Here is a 17,926-nt window from a genome sequence, read left to right on the forward strand (position 1 = left end):
TAATTTTGTCCTAACCAATAAATCCAATTGATTAAGTAAGTGATTGTTTCCTCTTTCAAAGGAACTACTGCTTTTTTTCTGTTCAGCTTGAAGAATATCAAAAATGTGTATAATACTGAAAAATGCACATTCATTTTAATGGCAACAGTGGCATTAAAAATTTGCCACCATGCTCAAAATATTACATCTCTCTTCAGTCAGATATGCCATTTAACAACTTATAGCATTTTTGCATTATTCCTGCTTGATCTTAGAACATATTATAGAACACACAGCTTTCTAAATAAGTTGAGTTTGATTTAGATTTCATTTTGGAAAGATACAAAGGACAGCAATGACTTACAGTTTCTAAGCTACAATTAATGTTCCAAGCTACCATATCTAGTATACGGAGATGAAATCCCTGTGTCTACAGTACAAATTCTACTGCTTTCTTTATAACTTGTTTAATGATATTTAGAATTATATAAATGTCATGTATTACCGGGCCTCCATATACATTTTGCTGAAGGTGCAATTCCACAATATAATCCTTCATGCCATTTTCCAAAAAGGCGATGCACCACTTTTCCTTCTTGGTCCATGACAACGCCTTGAACTTCATTTACGTTAGAATTCCAGTAATTCACCTAAAAACGTTAACCAAATAGCTTGGTTTTATTAAATGTAAAACGAATCATCTAACATCAAGAATATTTCTGCCTTCAATCAACAGCAAGAATGCAACTCCCATTACTTAAAGCACTCAATAACTGCTCTGATTCTTCATATGCAGTCCCAATGGGAAAAAAATGTAATCTTGTTTATGACACTTATGTATGTGAGTACTCTGAGTTATGGCAGGCTTCTAATTTAAAAGGGGATTGTAATATGAAGGTCTGCTTCCACAAGCTGCTCAAATTCTGTAGAAGACCATAAAAAGGTAATTGCTGGGATAATGGAAAAGGCTGTGAAAGTAAGATTATTTTATATCCTACTCAAAAGTACTTTAGTCTTCTTGACAAGTGAAAGCATTTTGTAGGGCAGATTTCTTCCTTCTAAAACGTTTGTCTGGAGCTCAGCATTCTTGGTTGGGAATCCAGCCATAATTGGCTTTTCTAATTTTTCTTTTTATAATTATCTGCATGTAACTATCAAGGCCCATGAACTCCAGTAACGTTGGGACCTAATTAAAGAAATCTCAATTGATTAATTTTACCACTGGACAGTAAATGAACAGGTCACATCTACATCGGTCTGCACAGGAATGAAACTGTTAAAGGAAATGGCAGGCGTTTTAGATAACGTACCGTATTTTTTGGAGTATAAGACGCACTTCCCCCCCCCCAAAAGAGGCTGAAAATTTGGGCGTGTCTTATAGTCCAAATGTAACTTTTTTGAAGCTTTTTTTCAGCCCAATGAGGCACTAGCATGATCTTCCGCACTTTGCCTTCTTTTCTCATTGCTGCTCACTCCAACAATCAGCTGTGCTTTAGAAGCTGTTTTTCAGCCCTAACGAGGTACTAGCAAGTGAAGTGATCTTCCACCCTTTGCCTGCTTACCTTTTCGGCAATCAGCTGTGCTTTGGACGCTGTTTTTTTATCCCCAACTAGGGGATAAAAAGCATGCATGTGCTCAAAACCAGTGAACTAATGTGCTGGAGCTGACCAGACTAAGGATGCTAGCCAGATGAATACCTGGTAGGCTGAATTCCCCCCCCCCCCCGGAGGCATGGCTAGCATCGCGGGCGAGACGGTCGCAAACTCCGATGTCTCTGGGGTTTGCGCCAATATCCCCCCGCCCAGGGGGTCTGTCCGATTCACGGAGCGGACCATAGCTGCCTCGAAGGGGCAGCGAAGAAAGGAGGAGCCGCCGGAGCGAACGGGGAGGCAGCAAACTCCCCATAGCTCCAGACTTTTCCCCCAACCCAGTGGGGAGGAATGCAGTGCCATAAATCCACCATGGCAGCTGCACTAAAGCCGCAGCAGCTACAGGAGCGTGTAGAAGGAAAACCAACAGGAAAGGACAAATTGTTGAAGTCGGGTGAGTTGTGAGCTCATGAAGAAAGATTTTTTAAAATAAGTGCAAGCCTTAGGAGAAACCTTAGTCGGGCGGCTTATTGAAGAGGAAGTGAAAGTGGAAGGAATCAATGTAATGAATACACACTCTGGAAATGAACTAGTTTTTGGTGGCTTAGAATGGAAGTAGTGCCCTATTTAATGAAGGAAAAAAAAATCTTTTAAATAAGCAATGGCTTGGGAAAACCTGGAAGTGTTAATGGATTATAATAGAAACTAAAGAAATAACGAGAAAAGTATTAAAGAAAATATTGAACTGTTTTTTAAATAAATGTCTCTATTCCCTCTATCCTAAATCTATGGAATATTAAAGGAACTTATAAGAGATAAAAAATTGGAAGAGGAATAAGTTGGAAACTATAAAATGAATACTTTTAATTGAGAATGCAGTTCAAAAGAAGATAAGTAAAAATAGAAGAAAATAGGAAAGAAAAAAATGTTGTTTTGGACTTAAAATACTTAATTCAACTTATAATATAGTTAAAGAAAATTTTTGGAAAATCAAACTCCATGTACTGAAGCATTTGAGAACAAAGGAGCTTTGTCACCAAAATGGCCACTTATTGTTTGGGAGCTGTAATTGTTTCAAGATGAGACATTTAGAGGCAGAGGAACTTAGTAAGAGTTGAATAGCTTTCTTGTGACTATTCCCATGATGTTTGGCGTTGCTGAGACTGCGTAACAGTTTTGGAAGAGAATTTTTGATGGCGTGCTCTTGGATCATAAATCTGAAGAAATTGTTATTTAAGCGCAGATCCAAAGGCAGAGACAGACTGTAAGAATGGAATAGCAGACTATTCCCCTGAAGAATGTACTGTTTACATGGGCATACAACATCGCTTTGAAAGGAACTAATGGCTGCTTTTAGAATTTTCTTAAGAATTTAAAATAGAAAATGTTAATATCTATGTTAAAATATAAGTGACAAATGTAATAAAAATAAATTGATGCTTTGGGAAATGGGGGGAAAGATATTAGAACAATTTGGGATAAGAGGGAAATGAGTGTATTATGTTTGGGGAAAGTTTCTTTTGTTCTTTTTTGCTTTTTGCTTTTCTTGTTCTTATGAATAGATAAGATAATAAAATGACTTGACTAAAACCTCTAAGAAAATAATTAAATATATTGGAAAAATAATTGTTGGAAATAATGAGAGTACCCCTTTTAATTGTTAAACTTCTTTTTTTGTTGGTTATCACAAAAGATTAGATGTGAATTTTAATATATGTTACTTGATCTAGAGGCAGAGGACGATGAAAAGGAAAGAAAGAAATTGTCTATGTGATCTCTGGACAGTTGTTCAGGAAGAGATTTTAGGTGGTCTGACCTCTGATTAATAATGTAGATACAAAATTGAGATGGATAATTTTAAAAATGTAAGCAGATTTATTATTGATGTTTTGGGGAAGTGAGCATGGGGACTAAACTTCAATTAAATAATCTCTAGGATGTGTTGAATTTGGATTTTTTTTCAAATTAGATTTGCGCAAATAAATAATTAAATTTAAGAAGAAGCGGGAAATATATTGTATTAGATTATAAATTTGGGTGAAATTTGATGTGTTTAAAGATGTACCTGACCAATAATTTGTTCACAATGATCCTTCTTTATTATGTTTATAAAAAAAAAAAAAATTGGCAAAAAAAAAAAAATCTTTTAAATAAGCAATGGCTTGGGAAAACCTGGAAGTGTTAATGGATTATAATAGAAACTAAAGAAATAACGAGAAAAGTATTAAAGAAAATATTGAACTGTTTTTTAAATAAATGTCTCTATTCCCTCTATCCTAAATCTATGGAATATTAAAGGAACTTATAAGAGATAAAAAATTGGAAGAGGAATAAGTTGGAAACTATAAAATGAATACTTTTAATTGAGAATGCAGTTCAAAAGAAGATAAGTAAAAATAGAAGAAAATAGGAAAGAAAAAAATGTTGTTTTGGACTTAAAATACTTAATTCAACTTATAATATAGTTAAAGAAAATTTTTGGAAAATCAAACTCCATGTACTGAAGCATTTGAGAACAAAGGAGCTTTGTCACCAAAATGGCCACTTATTGTTTGGGAGCTGTAATTGTTTCAAGGTGAGACACCTAGAGGCAGAGGAACTTAGTAAGAGTTGAATAGCTTTCTTGTGACTATTCCCATGATGTTTGGCGTTGCTGAGACTGCGTAACAGTTTTGGAAGAGAATTTTTGATGGCGTGCTCTTGGATCATAAATCTGAAGAAATTGTTATTTAAGCGCAGATCCAAAGGCAGAGACAGACTGTAAGAATGGAATAGCAGACTATTCCTCTGAAGAATGTACTGTTTACATGGGCATACAACATCGCTTTGAAAGGAACTAATGGCTGCTTTTAGAATTTTCTTAAGAATTTAAAATAGAAAATGTTAATATCTATGTTAAAATATAAGTGACAAATGTAATAAAAATAAATTGATGCTTTGGGAAATGGGGGGAAAGATATTAGAACAATTTGGGATAAGAGGGAAATGAGTGTATTATGTTTGGGGAAAGTTTCTTTTGTTCTTTTTTGCTTTTTGCTTTTCTTGTTCTTATGAATAGATAAGATAATAAAATGACTTGACTAAAACCTCTAAGAAAATAATTAAATATATTGGAAAAATAATTGTTGGAAATAATGAGAGTACCCCTTTTAATTGTTAAACTTCTTTTTTTGTTGGTTATCACAAAAGATTAGATGTGAATTTTAATATATGTTACTTGATCTAGAGGCAGAGGACGATGAAAAGGAAAGAAAGAAATTGTCTATGTGATCTCTGGACAGTTGTTCAGGAAGAGATTTTAGGTGGTCTGACCTCTGATTAATAATGTAGATACAAAATTGAGATGGATAATTTTAAAAATGTAAGCAGATTTATTATTGATGTTTTGGGGAAGTGAGCATGGGGACTAAACTTCAATTAAATAATCTCTAGGATGTGTTGAATTTGGATTTTTTTTCAAATTAGATTTGCGCAAATAAATAATTAAATTTAAGAAGAAGCGGGAAATATATTGTATTAGATTATAAATTTGGGTGAAATTTGATGTGTTTAAAGATGTACCTGACCAATAATTTGTTCACAATGATCCTTCTTTATTATGTTTATAAAAAAAATAAAAAAATTGGCAAAAAAAAAAAAAGAATCCCCCCCCATTTTCCTCCCCAAAAACTAAGGCATGTCTTATACTCCGAAAAATATGGCATATGTATCTCATAGCACCTTAAAATGAACACAGAAAATCTTTACATATTTCAATATTGCTTATACTGTCATCCACAGATTCATGGGGAAAGTCAGAAGTTCCCACTTATCCTAGAAAAAGCATTTTGTGTGACAAAGAGAAAGAGGGGAAGATTCTTCTAAAATTGGTTTGTGCCCTGTTTTTACTACTATTTTGCTGAAAGACAGGTATTTATTTATGGGGAAGGATTGAAGAACAAAAGTTAATATTAATATTGAAAATTACAACATTTCCAATAAGATCTTTCACTATCATGCTGAATTGGTTCATATAACCAGGAACCACTTTTAGATTCACAGTAATATTTTCCAGAATTACTGGAAGACTGGCAGTATAAAGATTTGATAAATTGTTGTTGCCGTTATCACTAATGCAGAGGACTAAAATAAAATTATGCAGAACAATGTGATTTTATATGCTGAAAGTTCTATTATATGTCACTGTCAACCATAGAGCTCTACAAGGTATTTATAGATTTGCATCAACGGACATCAATGGACATGCATGAAGGCACTGATTGCATTAATTATGTCACCCAATAAGAATATATAGGAATGTTGCCACTAAATTTATATGCTCTCTGGAAGCTGATTGAAAGGACTATTAATTATTCTCCCCACTGAAAAAGAAGCCTATCGAATCTAGTGTGCTACTGGTGCATTTCCAAATGCTCCTGTGAACAGGCCATTGGTAGCATGCATAGTCCCTTCACTGTCCATGATGATGATCACAGTAAAAATACCTTGATAAATGTGAGCTTACAAATACAGACACTGCTTTTTGTATTTCTAATGGTTACTTCTCCATAATGCTCTATCCATCTCCTTCCACTCAGGATGTTGTGTATGCAAGTAGTGACTTTGTTCCAAACATAGCAATCACCATATCTAGAAAGAAAGGGAAGAGTAATACTTTTCAGAATTACCTTTTCTAAAGCCATGTGCAAATAAATCTCACTAGGTTTCCAATATTAAGAACAACTCACAAAGAAGGAAAAGGTGCATCTCTTCACTCATTTAAACATTTATATTCTACCTTTTCTCAATCTATGTCCACAACATTATTTTACGATCAATCTTTGCATCTCCATAAAAGAAACATAATAAAACAACATTAGTCAAACATGGCTCTATATCCATCAGCAATTATATCACACTGATTCATAAAGCTACCCAAAAATATGGGGAAATAACAAGACTTAAATACTCAACAACGGGTCTGACAAATGTTTTCTGGAAAGTCATCTCAGAGTCTGGGATGGTAATGATAAGAATACTCTTGCTCTAACAGATTCAAAAAACTTGTCCTTCAGGTCTTTCTATACTGAACTGAGTATTTCCACTGTCTTTTTTCCCCATAGAAGCTCTGTGCAACATTACAGCATTTTTAAATGATAATTTGGATTGTCAAATATTTTTCTGAAATCAGGCTTTGCAGGGTACTTCTGATAATGGAGGCACTAACATCCACATAACAGAATATTTTTTTAAAAACATTTTTACACTTCCAGAGAAGACTATGCTTACATTCCCAAGACAGAATTAACCACAAAAAAATAATTAATATGAATGCATCCACTTGAAGATTGAATGATTGGATCATTCTGTTGCTTGTATGCAGTTCAAAAGATACTTCTGGTAGAAGCTAATGTAAGCCACTGAGACAGATTAGATTGAGACAAAGACAGCCAGTGCTGTAAGTGATTAAAGTTCTGGACTGTAATTACAGAGATTCAGGTTCTAGCTAGCCCCTTGTAAACTGCAGAAGCTCACAGAGTGATTTGAAGCCACTTTCTCGCAACACAACCTATCACCCAGGGTTGTTGGGGGAAAAGGAAGGCAGGATAACTATTTAGTTCTTGAACAAAAGGCAAAGATATAAATCTAATAAAGGAATTTAAAAATAAATTAAAATTTCAATTATCTCTAGCTATATAGTGGGCTGCATACTGATGAGAAATCTGAGTCTTTTTTTCAGTTTATTCTTCTGTTTGCATTAGTTCTGCATGAAGCAAGCCGAATTATAATATGTTGGCACAGCTGATGAACTGCAACATGTTTCAGGATAAATATACTAAAGAATATTAAGACTAAAAAAATGCACCAAGTTTCTCCACTTTCCCACCATTCTTCAGTTTGTACAGGGGCATATTTCATTTTTAATTACTAAAATATATATACCTTTTTAAAGAAAATAACAAAGGGAAGTCTAAATGGTTTTACTGTTCTCAAGTTATGCCAGCAACCATTTGTAAGGATCAAGACACCATCCATTCAAGCAATGACCATTTCCACCCTAGCTCAACCAGAATTCATTTCAATATTAATTGTTATTGCTAGGATACTGGGATCTGGTTCTTCTGGGATCCCAGCTTTCTTACCTCTGCCTAAAAATTGATACTATTCCATTTGCACATTTCCAGATTTTATTATCTGTCATGTTATATACCTTGTTGTTTTAACAGAAAAAAAAAGGAATACAGACTACAGACTAAAAGCACTTACTTAGGAAGTGTCACATTCAAAGTTCCAATTGGCAATATTTCCATCGATTTCCCCCAGAATTTGTTTTTCCATCTAATATCTAAATAGAAGAAATTTTTATAAAGAAGCAAAATGCTATTTATTCATCTCACATATCATGTAAACTAATATATCTTGTTCTAAACAGATCAGTCGGCTAATCCAGAGGCAGAAAACTGTTGATTTCTAATTTCTCAGTGTGAAATATATAATAAAATAAATAAATATATAACAATTGGCCTTTGCTAGTATTGTAACTGTTTAACTACATTTCAACAAGGGAATAGTATAACATTTAATTTTCTTTTTTAATTGAAATTTGATCCATCCACTTGTAACTCAAATATATACCTTGCCAAAACACAAAATTCCTTGATTCACAGTGACAGGCAGAAATGGGTGGGTGATGGCTAACCTGAAAAAAAAAATTACACAGAAGTAATTGGACAACAAAACCTACACAAGATTTTTATATTCATCACCCTTCGAAAAAAGAAATCTACGCAACTATGCAAAGAACATGAATGCAAAGCTGAATTCTGCCATGTTGAATTTTAGCTAATATTGCAAAAACAAATATTGTTTTAAAACAGGATCTTCTCAACAGCACTTCATAAATCAAGATAAAATGTTTTAAATAACTCTCCTTTCTCCCAAAAATTAAAGTCATACCGCAATATTTAACTATCTTGATTACAGCAGATCATACCTGCTCTGAGAAAAATCGAAATCCCTTGTCTTCCCTGATACACTCATAAGTCTCACCAAGTAGAGGGTTAAAAGGCTTGCTTCCTGCTCTGTAATAAGTGGAAGCATATCCTGAAGTTGCAAAGGCAGCAATAAGTACCTAATTAGAACAACAAAACAGTATTTAAGAAAACAATTCTGAAAAGAGACTGGCTTGACACTTGTATCAACTGTATCAGTGGTGGGTTCCAAATTTTTTAACAACCGGTTCTCTGCTGGATAGGTGTGGATGAGTGGGGGGGCGGGGTTTCATATGACTGAGTGGGCATGGCCAACTCTATGTCACTTGTGTGGGTGGTACCTGTATGGGACAGGCATAGTTAGGGTTTTTCAGTAGGCGGGCAGAAGGAAAGAAAGATCGAACCTGTGTGTGTGTGTGTGTGTGTGTGTGTGTGTGTGTGTGTGAGAGAGAGAGAGAGAGAGAGAGAGAGAGAGAGAGAGAGAGAGAGAGAGAGAGAGACTGCATCAAGGTAGACTGGGAAAGCTGGCTCCAAGGGCTCCAAAGGGCCTGAAAATGGCTGTAAAACACCCGGAAAAATGGTTGGGGGCGGGGTGAGACGGTGGTCCAATTTGCCGGTTCTCTGAACCGCGCAGAATCAGAACTACCAGTTTGGGCGAACTGGTCCGAATTTGCAGCATCCCACCTCTGAACTGTATAATCAACCATGTTCTTTTCTAGAGTGTACCTTTGTCCTGTTTAAAGTAATGATTTTTTTAGATATATACTTTTAAATGCAGGAAAGAAAAATATAAGAATGTTGAAGACTTAAGGGTAAGACAGGATGGACACTGAATCTATGTTGTATATCTGTTTATGTATAATGTAATATATAATGTAATAATGCTCTTACAAAGACACAAAGTTCTGTGGAAATACAAAAGACGAATGTCAATCTGCATCTGAAGAAAATACAGTGGCCATATTTATTTGTTGTGGGGAATCACAGCTTATTATGAGGTGCAGAAGATGAGGCAAACCAGAAAGGAGACAGTGTCAGTTTTGGAAGGCAATTTTCTTTTTTGCTTCTTAACTGCCACATATTTTAGTTGGGGAAGTTGGAAAGGGGTTGTTGTTGGAGCGGGAGAAAGTTAGTCGTAACAACATTCCATATTCAAGGACATCCTGCGTCTGATGGAGACTGCCTGAGGATTGTATCTAATTGAGTGTGAAGAGTTGATTGGACAATGTGATGAACTTGTGGATGTGGGGCAGGGCTGTGAACTGTCAACTGGGTGTGGAAAACCTGGAAGCTTTCAGTTTAGGGTTTTCCCAGCTGTGCCAACATGACATCTCTAATAAATTGGAACTTTGAGGAACCTCAAGCTTTATTTCGTTGGGGGTGTTCCTTGGAACCCTGACAGAGATTTGGACATTTTAACTTCACGCTTTATGGAAGCAAAGCTTTCTATTTCTTCCAAACAGGGTCACAGTATAAACTATTTTATTGCTTTGAGAACAAACCAATTTCCCAGTTGCCTGGGAACCGGAAGCTCCAAATAAATGTTCCAAACTGGACACTTACTAGATTGTTCACATCTGAGGGTCTGATCTAACTGAACAAATCACAGAAAGAGCTACAGATCATTTCAGGGAGAAAAATGTAGTTGTGGACTGTAGTAAACTTTTCATTCATACATGTTGTGCATAGGGGAGGAATATCCTGCAGTAACACACCCCTTCTTGTATTTCCAGATCAGGAACATACCCTTTCCTACGTGAATTTCTCCCACATTGGTACTTGACCACTTCTATAAAAAAAAGTTGCTAACAAAAATCTACAACTACTTTTTAAAAGGCAGTATTGCAATAGGGGGGGAAAAACTGGAGGTGTAATTAAAAGAGAAAAAAAAAGAATTTTTTTTACCTTTGAAGATACATCATAGTTAAAAGTCTTTATAGAGATTCAGCTCACAATAATTTAGGTATATTTCCCAGACACAGAAAATGGAGCATTATTCATATATATAAGTAATAAATATAATGGAAAGAGTTTACCAGGACTTTTTCCTATGCATACTATAATCATATTTTTATTTTATATCTCTTTTTTATATAGCTGCCGTTCTCAGAGAATGCAACGTAACGATAGGTACTCGGGCAAGCTTTGCAATATAAACATTCCCAGCACCCTCTTCCTGTCAGAACGTATTTTATGTTTCTCACACAGAAAAGAGAAGGGCAGGCTCTCTTGGGATTTGTAAGTATGTTACAAAGTACATTTTTATAGGCAAACAAATGGTATTTTTGTATAAACTAGAGGCCCTCATTGTGCCAGCATCACTCCTTTTAGAGAATGCAAAATACCAGAGGTCTAAGAGAGAAGGAACACATTATGGAACCCATGATATGTTCCATAATCAGGCCCATTACCATACGTTCATAGGGATCATCGGTTTCAGCAGCTTTGTCCAAAAGTTCGCTATATTCCAGTTCCTCGCAAAGGTGTTGCAAAGTATTCAAAGGCTCATTGAGCTCTACAGGCATTGATACTTTGGAAAGGTCCTTCCCAATATTATTTCTCAAAATGTTCCACAGATTAATATTACTAGTATCAGGGGAGGGTGTTGGAAGACATGTCCTTCGTCCATTTCTGAAAGCACCTCCTGTTAGCTCACCATTCATTACTAAAAGAGAAATAGAACAGAATGATCACGAAATCCATACAATGTGCTGATATACACATATATACATATAGTGGATATATGTTTGTGTGTGTGCATGTATATGGCATGATATTACATAAAACTACAGGTAGTTCTCACAATTACTGATTCATTTAGTGACTTTTCAAAGTTACAAGAGTGCTAAAAAAAACAGCTTAACATCCAGTTCTCACATTTATGACTTTAGTAGAATCTCTCTGTTAATTTTAACTTGCTGATTTAGCCCATACCAAGATGCCCTCAAAGCAAAAGAGAAAAGCTGAAGCAAAGGAAAACTGAAGTAAAATCATAAGCATGCCTCCAGCCCCGCCATTTTTACTTCATAACTGCTTTGCTTAACAAGCAAGTCATTGATTGCAGCTGCAGTAGGATCACCTGTAGTTTGAATTTTAATAATCTTACGTTTTGTCTTACTATTACAAGCAAACAGTAAGGAATCTCCTTATTTGGGGCCACAATTTCTTTGCTTTTTTAAAGTCAACTAACAAATATATCACTAAAGTCATGTTGTCTTCTGACGTCATGGATTGAAAAATACTCTATGAGGTTTAAGTACCAATTTTTTAAACCTGTTACAACAATTGAGGCTAAAGTCCTCCCTTGTATCAGTACACCTGACTAAATCCTGAGTGCCTGGCAAAAATGTAAAAAAAACCAATTTAAAAGAAACCTGATTAAGAATGATCCCAAATGAAGCTTTTATTGTGTACAGAAGTTTACAAGGCATCCAGGTGTCATTATTTTCTTTATAAAACCACCACAATGCCTTACCGTGGCTTTAACTAGATTTTCCTTTGCTTTGTCATGTGTACATAACAAATTGTTAAGAAACGAGATGGAATAAGCTGCTTACCTTGAAATAGTCAAACAGCAAAATAAGTCGCAGGGGTACATATTTGTCTTTTTACCACCTTAGTTTGTTTTTCTCCATAGCTTCTTCAACATATGGAATCACAGAATTACATCTACGCACTAATTCCCACTTTTGCTTTTTTATTCCCATTAATTTATTTTCCAGTCAGGCTTTCCTTCCCTTTCAATTATTTTTAAAAGAAGGCAGTCTCTTTTTTAAAAGGATTTTTTAAATGTTGCTGTGCTTTTGCATATAATTCAATTAACTACTCGCTGACAGATGAGTTGCAGAAAAAAAGAATGAAAAAAGAGGAGGGAAGATGGTTTATTTTTTTCCCCAGGCCCATTTTCTGTAAAATAATTGGAAAAATAAATATGTTTTGATAATACCTTAAAAAAAATTAATATCTTTTCAAATAATGAATGCAATAAGAGAAGTTTTTCACATTTTGCTATTGTTTATTTTCCCAAATGTGTTTTTTTTGGTAATTATTTTTTTTTCCAAAATAGCAGAGAGTACAGCTTTCAAATGTAAATACAAAATACATTTCAGCCAATAACAGGCACTGTCATTTTCATCAAAAAGAAGAATGATTTGGTACCTGATTTACTTGTGAGCTGGTCTATCGCTGAGTTTTTTACCTACAGGTCAGGCCTGCTCTTGACTATATCTCAAAGGATAGAACTCTTTTTTATTATCATGCTAATCATTTCTTCGGTCTTCAACTTTATTTTTTTTTCAGTATGACAAAATTAAAGAGACCTTGGATTTCCAGGGAATAATTGCTGAAGACAGTTCCACAAAATGAAGAGCTGACGATCGCAGCAGAATGAAGAGCTGGTGAATAGACCAACTTTTCATAATTCCTCTCCAGACAAGGAGAGATTGCCTATGTGTGCTCCAGACAGTTGCTCTTCATGAGACCTCAAGACAGTGGATTTCAACCAGTTTAGCATTCTGGGAGGGGGGTGTTCATATTCAAACTGTGGTTGGTATTTTCGAAAGGACATTGGGTTTGCATACTTCCTTTTCTAATCACTTTACGAAACTGTTAAATTGTTAACTGCCTTTCATCTATTAGGAACATTTGGATTGACTGCTTACAGCACCAGGTAAATTTCCTTCAATCCTTAGCAAAATAGAGTTTCAAATATAACATTAATGACTTAAAAATTCTTTCTGAAATAAACAGTAAAAGGGTAATTAAAACTTTGAATTTTTAAACATTTTTTATTAAAGTTTAAAAACACAAAGATAAAAAATTAATACAAACTAAGAAAAATAGAACAGTAAAAAAGTAAAATGCAAAAATATTAAATAGATATATATGCTTAGATATACACATATATATCTTCTGTATATAAATATTGAAAAACATATATATGTATGTATGAAAAATGGCTGATAGAGTTGAAACAAGGAGGCTTTATGGATTTATTTATAGATAACAGATGGAATATGGGAAGAAGAAATGATTTGTTGTGTTTTAAAAGAAGATGAGTGATTACAATTGTTTATAATTGTGAAGAAGGGGAAAGTAACTTCTCTTGTTTTTTACTGCATTCTTATTTATTCTTCTTTAATTATTCCTTTTTCATTTCTATACTTTCTATTTTTTTTCTTTTTCGTCTTTCCTTTTTTAGCTTGTATTCATTTTTATTGCTGTAAATTGTAATCTTTAATAAAATTACTATAAAAAAACAAGAGATCCTTGGAATTCTAGGGTTTATAGTTCCATTTGTAACAAAAGTTTTTTAAAAAATTATGCACATTCAATTAGCAACGGGAAAGGAAAAGGAAAAGAGTCCCTGTGTATTTTACTCCACTACTCATTGAGTAAGGAGGGGCGGTGCTCATCTCCGTTTCAAGGCTTTCCTCAATCATGTGGCCAGCGTGACATTGTGAAGCGCTGTTTCCTCCTATTGAAGTGGTATCTATTTATCTACTCACATTTGCATGCTTTTGAACTGCTAAGTGAGCAGGAGCTGGGCAAAGATAGATGCTCACTCACACGACGCTTGGGTCTTGAACGCAGGCTTTCAGCCTTTTCAGCCGACAAGCTCAGCATCTTAACTGCTGAGCCATCGCTGCTGCTCACTCAGTTAGCAAACGGAGTAATTATTTAAATAAATTACATATTTAAACTTAATCAACTTAACAAGCATTACTGCATGAGTAAACCAAAGTATAGAATTTGCAATATATATTTCTTAGCTGAACTTAAATGAATAAACAAAAAGTTTATTCAAATATTGGAATACATTTTTCCAATATTTCTTGACATTTTCCCCCCAAAATAATTAGAAATAGTATTTTACTTCAAAATAATTTAAATCTAAAACTTTTGCATACCACTACTTGTTAAGTAGAAGGGAGGGAGGGATTAGCAACTTAGAAAATTTAGAAAGAAGATTTATAATAAGGTTCGGGCTGGGCACAATGGGATGGAGAAAGAACAATGAGATGGGAAAAATTAGTAATTAATATGCTGGAAGATATGTCAATTGGAAAATAGAAATAGAGTAACAGAGAGAGCAAGGATGGGAATTATACACACAAAACAATACAATATCCTGAAGTGACCAAAAAAAAAGAGGTTTAATATGAAGAGAGGTTGAAAGTATTCTGTGATGGCAAAGAGGATAGAATAAAGGCACAAAAATGGATTAACAGAAAGCATATGTTAAAAAGAGCTCAAAGAATTAAAAAAGAAAGAAAAGGAATTTTCTGCAACTAATAAAGTAAATTAGAAGCAATTTGAAAGTAGCTCTCAGAGTGAAGACTCCTTGTTTGCCTCTTTATAAATTATATAAATTTTATTTTCTAAAAGTCAAGAAACCGCATACTTTGCCGAGAAATATTGTCTCCAACACTAGTGTTGTCCTCAGATATGTTGTCGCTCACATCACTTATATAAGATTCATCATCAGAAGCCTAATGAAGAAAACACTGATTATTACTATTATTATACTTTAAATTCAAATTCCTTATAATCTTTTGTTTTTTTTAGATCCATCCTGTTTGCCTGCAAGCATTCTTCCCATTCAATAAAACATTGATAGATGCACATATCTGTGCTGAATCCCCCTCCTGGCAGAACAAGGCAACAACTACTAAAAGAAAAAGCAGCAGAAAAATTTGGAAAATTATAGCATTTTGCTGCCATCTTATAGTTGTCCTGAGTTTTACAGGTCAGATATGGTAGCCCTTATTTTATTTAGTATTTCAGAGTGCTCAAATAATATGTACAGTATATTATCTTAAAAACATTTGCAATAAATTAACTGATATGATTGCCTTCATACATGAATCACTGGCTGAGACATGTATGTTTATGAAAAACCATCAACAAAGCAGTTAATAGATGTGAATCATTGCCAGGCTATGCCATACACATTTTCCTATATTAAAATGAAGCATCCAGTACTTCAATCCCACATTACGTAAAGGTGTTCTAAATATAAATTGCACTGCTGTATAAAGATTGTTCTTCCTAACCTCATTTTCTGATGAGCTTGCAGATAGAAGCACTTCTTGGGCATCAAAAAATTCAGAGACAGATTCAGACATGGAGAGCCTGCTCTCATTAGAAACTTGCTGGGAAAGTGGGAGACTGACATGGATCTGTTCACCTGTCTATAAAAGAAAAGCATATAGATGAGTTCTGCATGCGGTATAGTGAGAGCCTTAGAGCTTATACAAGCTATGACAAAACAAAAATTCACACCAAGCCGTGATGGATAGATGCACTGCTTCTTTTTTCGCATTTCTTTCCCGCATACTGAGAGAGAAAATAAAGCGGAGATGGTCCTGTAAACCTGCCCTGTATCTAGCAAATTGAGAATGTAGTTGAAAAGGAGTCATATTTTCAGGATGCACTCAAAACTTTCTGGTACCTGGAGAAAGAGATGCATTACTTTCCTCAGGATTAGTACAATTCTTAGTATGTTTATCCTGTACTTCCACGTCTATTGATGAGTGTTGCCACAAAATACAGGCTGGCTAGAATTCAATTCATACCCAGCCAGCCATTCCCTCAAGGAGAGAATTCTATTCTTGCCCATTGTCATTCAACATTTTGTAATCAATGACTATATTCAATTCTCAATAAGTTATGTTTGCTGGATTGAGTATGCTAATAACTTCTAATTCTTCAGGTCTCCAGTTTTGATTATAGTCTTTTTACCACCCTTCTCTTAAGTGTACTATTAGGAAAAGCAGTGCTTGTATTCTATTTAATGTATTTCAAGTCTTCCCTTTTTTAGGGTAGGTCTGTGATGGCGAACCTATGGCATGTGTGCCAGAGGTGGCATGCAGAGCCCTCTCTGTGAGCATGTGCACAGTCGCCAGCTGCTCTTCTAGTTTGCAGCACGCCAGCCAGCTGGTCTTTGCGAGTACCAGAGCGCCGGAAAACAGCCTGAAAGCATCCATAAAAATGCCCAAAAAACAGGCTATTTTCTGGGCCGTTTTCAGGCTGTTTTTGGCCAAAATAACAGCCCAGAAAATAGCCAAAAACCCAGCTTGAAAATGGCGCAAAACCATCCTGAAAATGGCCCGAAAAAAGGCCTGAAAATGGCCCAAACAATGGCCAAAAAACAGGCATGCATGCACCAACCAGCTGGTCTTCGGGTTTCCGGTACTTTTGCGCCTGCCCACACACATGCAAGCGCATGCACACACGTTTCGGTTTGGCCACCTGGTGCAGAAAAGGTTCGCCATCACTGGGATAGGTCATATATACACAGTTTTATCTTCTCAATAGGTAATTTTAAGGTTCCCCTTGGAAAGGGATATGCTCTGCCATTCAGGCTTGCAGCATGGATCTCTTTTATTTCATTACTTCCCATTGCAAAGGGAAGAAATGGGAAGTAATCCCATTAAAATAACACTTCTCTATTTACAACAAAGCTCAACATACATCATTAAGAAGTTACTGCTACAGGATGGGAAGGCCTGAGAATATAGGAAAAGTGATTCCTGCAACCCGAGAAAATGAGAAGTTGTATATGCTATCAAATGCAGGAAATTTTGTTTGAAAAGAGGGGTAGCAACTTTAACAAGTGCCTAAATGCATTTGCCTTGATTCATACTATGGAAGAATTCTAACTTCATGCAATAAAAGTAGGTTTGAATGAAAGATACAAGAAAAAAAAATTTTTTTTGCATTGAAGGGTTAACCAACAACCAAAATGCATGGGAATGTAATTAAAACATGACATAAAATGCAAGTGAGAGAGGAAGAGAGACACCATAACTTTCAAGAAAAGGAATTTGAAAGAAAAATAAATAATGAAATAAAAACCTTGATGAAACCAGTAAGCATTATCTTCTTGTGTGATCTCTTAAAAATAAATGAAGTTTTACATTTTCTAACTTGGAAGGTCTCCTGCTCAAAAGGAGAACAGGAAAGAAAGATCATCAACTGAACAGGTATTGTTGCAATGCTAATTGGTTTATCTTCCATCTTTTTAAATCCAAAGCATAAGACTGATAACGCCAAATGATCAGAAACAGAAAGGAAGCAAACAATTCTTACTATGGATGGAGTAATGGGGTTACTCCAAGGATCTATACTGGTAATGACTAATACTTTTTTAACACATTTTAAACTCATTTTTAAATATCTGGAGTTGGACTAGCCAAATAAGGTAACTGACTGTATGGACTGACCAGGGTGGCCAAAAATGGCAGAGAAGAGCTCTAAACTCATTTCTATAAACTGGGTAAGAGGGTATAAAATGGCAAATGTGGTTCAAGAAATGTTAAGTATAAAATAATATGCACCAATGCCAAAAATTTTAAGTTTACCACACTGATGGCCACTGAATAC

At 35.0% G+C, this 17,926-nt stretch overlaps 1 protein-coding gene across 12 annotated transcripts in view; it reads right to left on the bottom strand.

Moving 5' to 3' along the window:
• Window positions 1-17,926, bottom strand: part of OSBPL6 (oxysterol binding protein like 6) — a 109,396-nt gene that overhangs the window by 17,103 nt on the left and 74,367 nt on the right. For all 12 annotated transcript variants that reach the window (XR_009155939.1, XR_009155940.1, XM_058189608.1 and 9 more), the window contains 8 exons: window positions 15,595-15,732; window positions 14,943-15,030; window positions 10,951-11,204; window positions 8,542-8,679; window positions 8,184-8,247; window positions 7,815-7,893; window positions 6,053-6,197; window positions 485-629 (listed from right to left, as the gene is read on the bottom strand). Coding sequence is in view for 10 of the 12 variants with exons in the window: in XM_058189608.1 (XP_058045591.1) it covers window positions 485-629; window positions 6,053-6,197; window positions 7,815-7,893; window positions 8,184-8,247; window positions 8,542-8,679; window positions 10,951-11,204; window positions 14,943-15,030; window positions 15,595-15,732 (1,051 nt within the window). In the remaining 2 variants the exon portion in view is untranslated. The remainder of the gene's footprint in view (window positions 1-484; window positions 630-6,052; window positions 6,198-7,814; window positions 7,894-8,183; window positions 8,248-8,541; window positions 8,680-10,950; window positions 11,205-14,942; window positions 15,031-15,594; window positions 15,733-17,926) is intronic.

The sequence above is a fragment of the Ahaetulla prasina genome, chromosome 1, assembly GCF_028640845.1.
Source record: "Ahaetulla prasina isolate Xishuangbanna chromosome 1, ASM2864084v1, whole genome shotgun sequence".
In the NCBI taxonomy this organism is placed as follows: domain Eukaryota; kingdom Metazoa; phylum Chordata; class Lepidosauria; order Squamata; family Colubridae; genus Ahaetulla; species Ahaetulla prasina.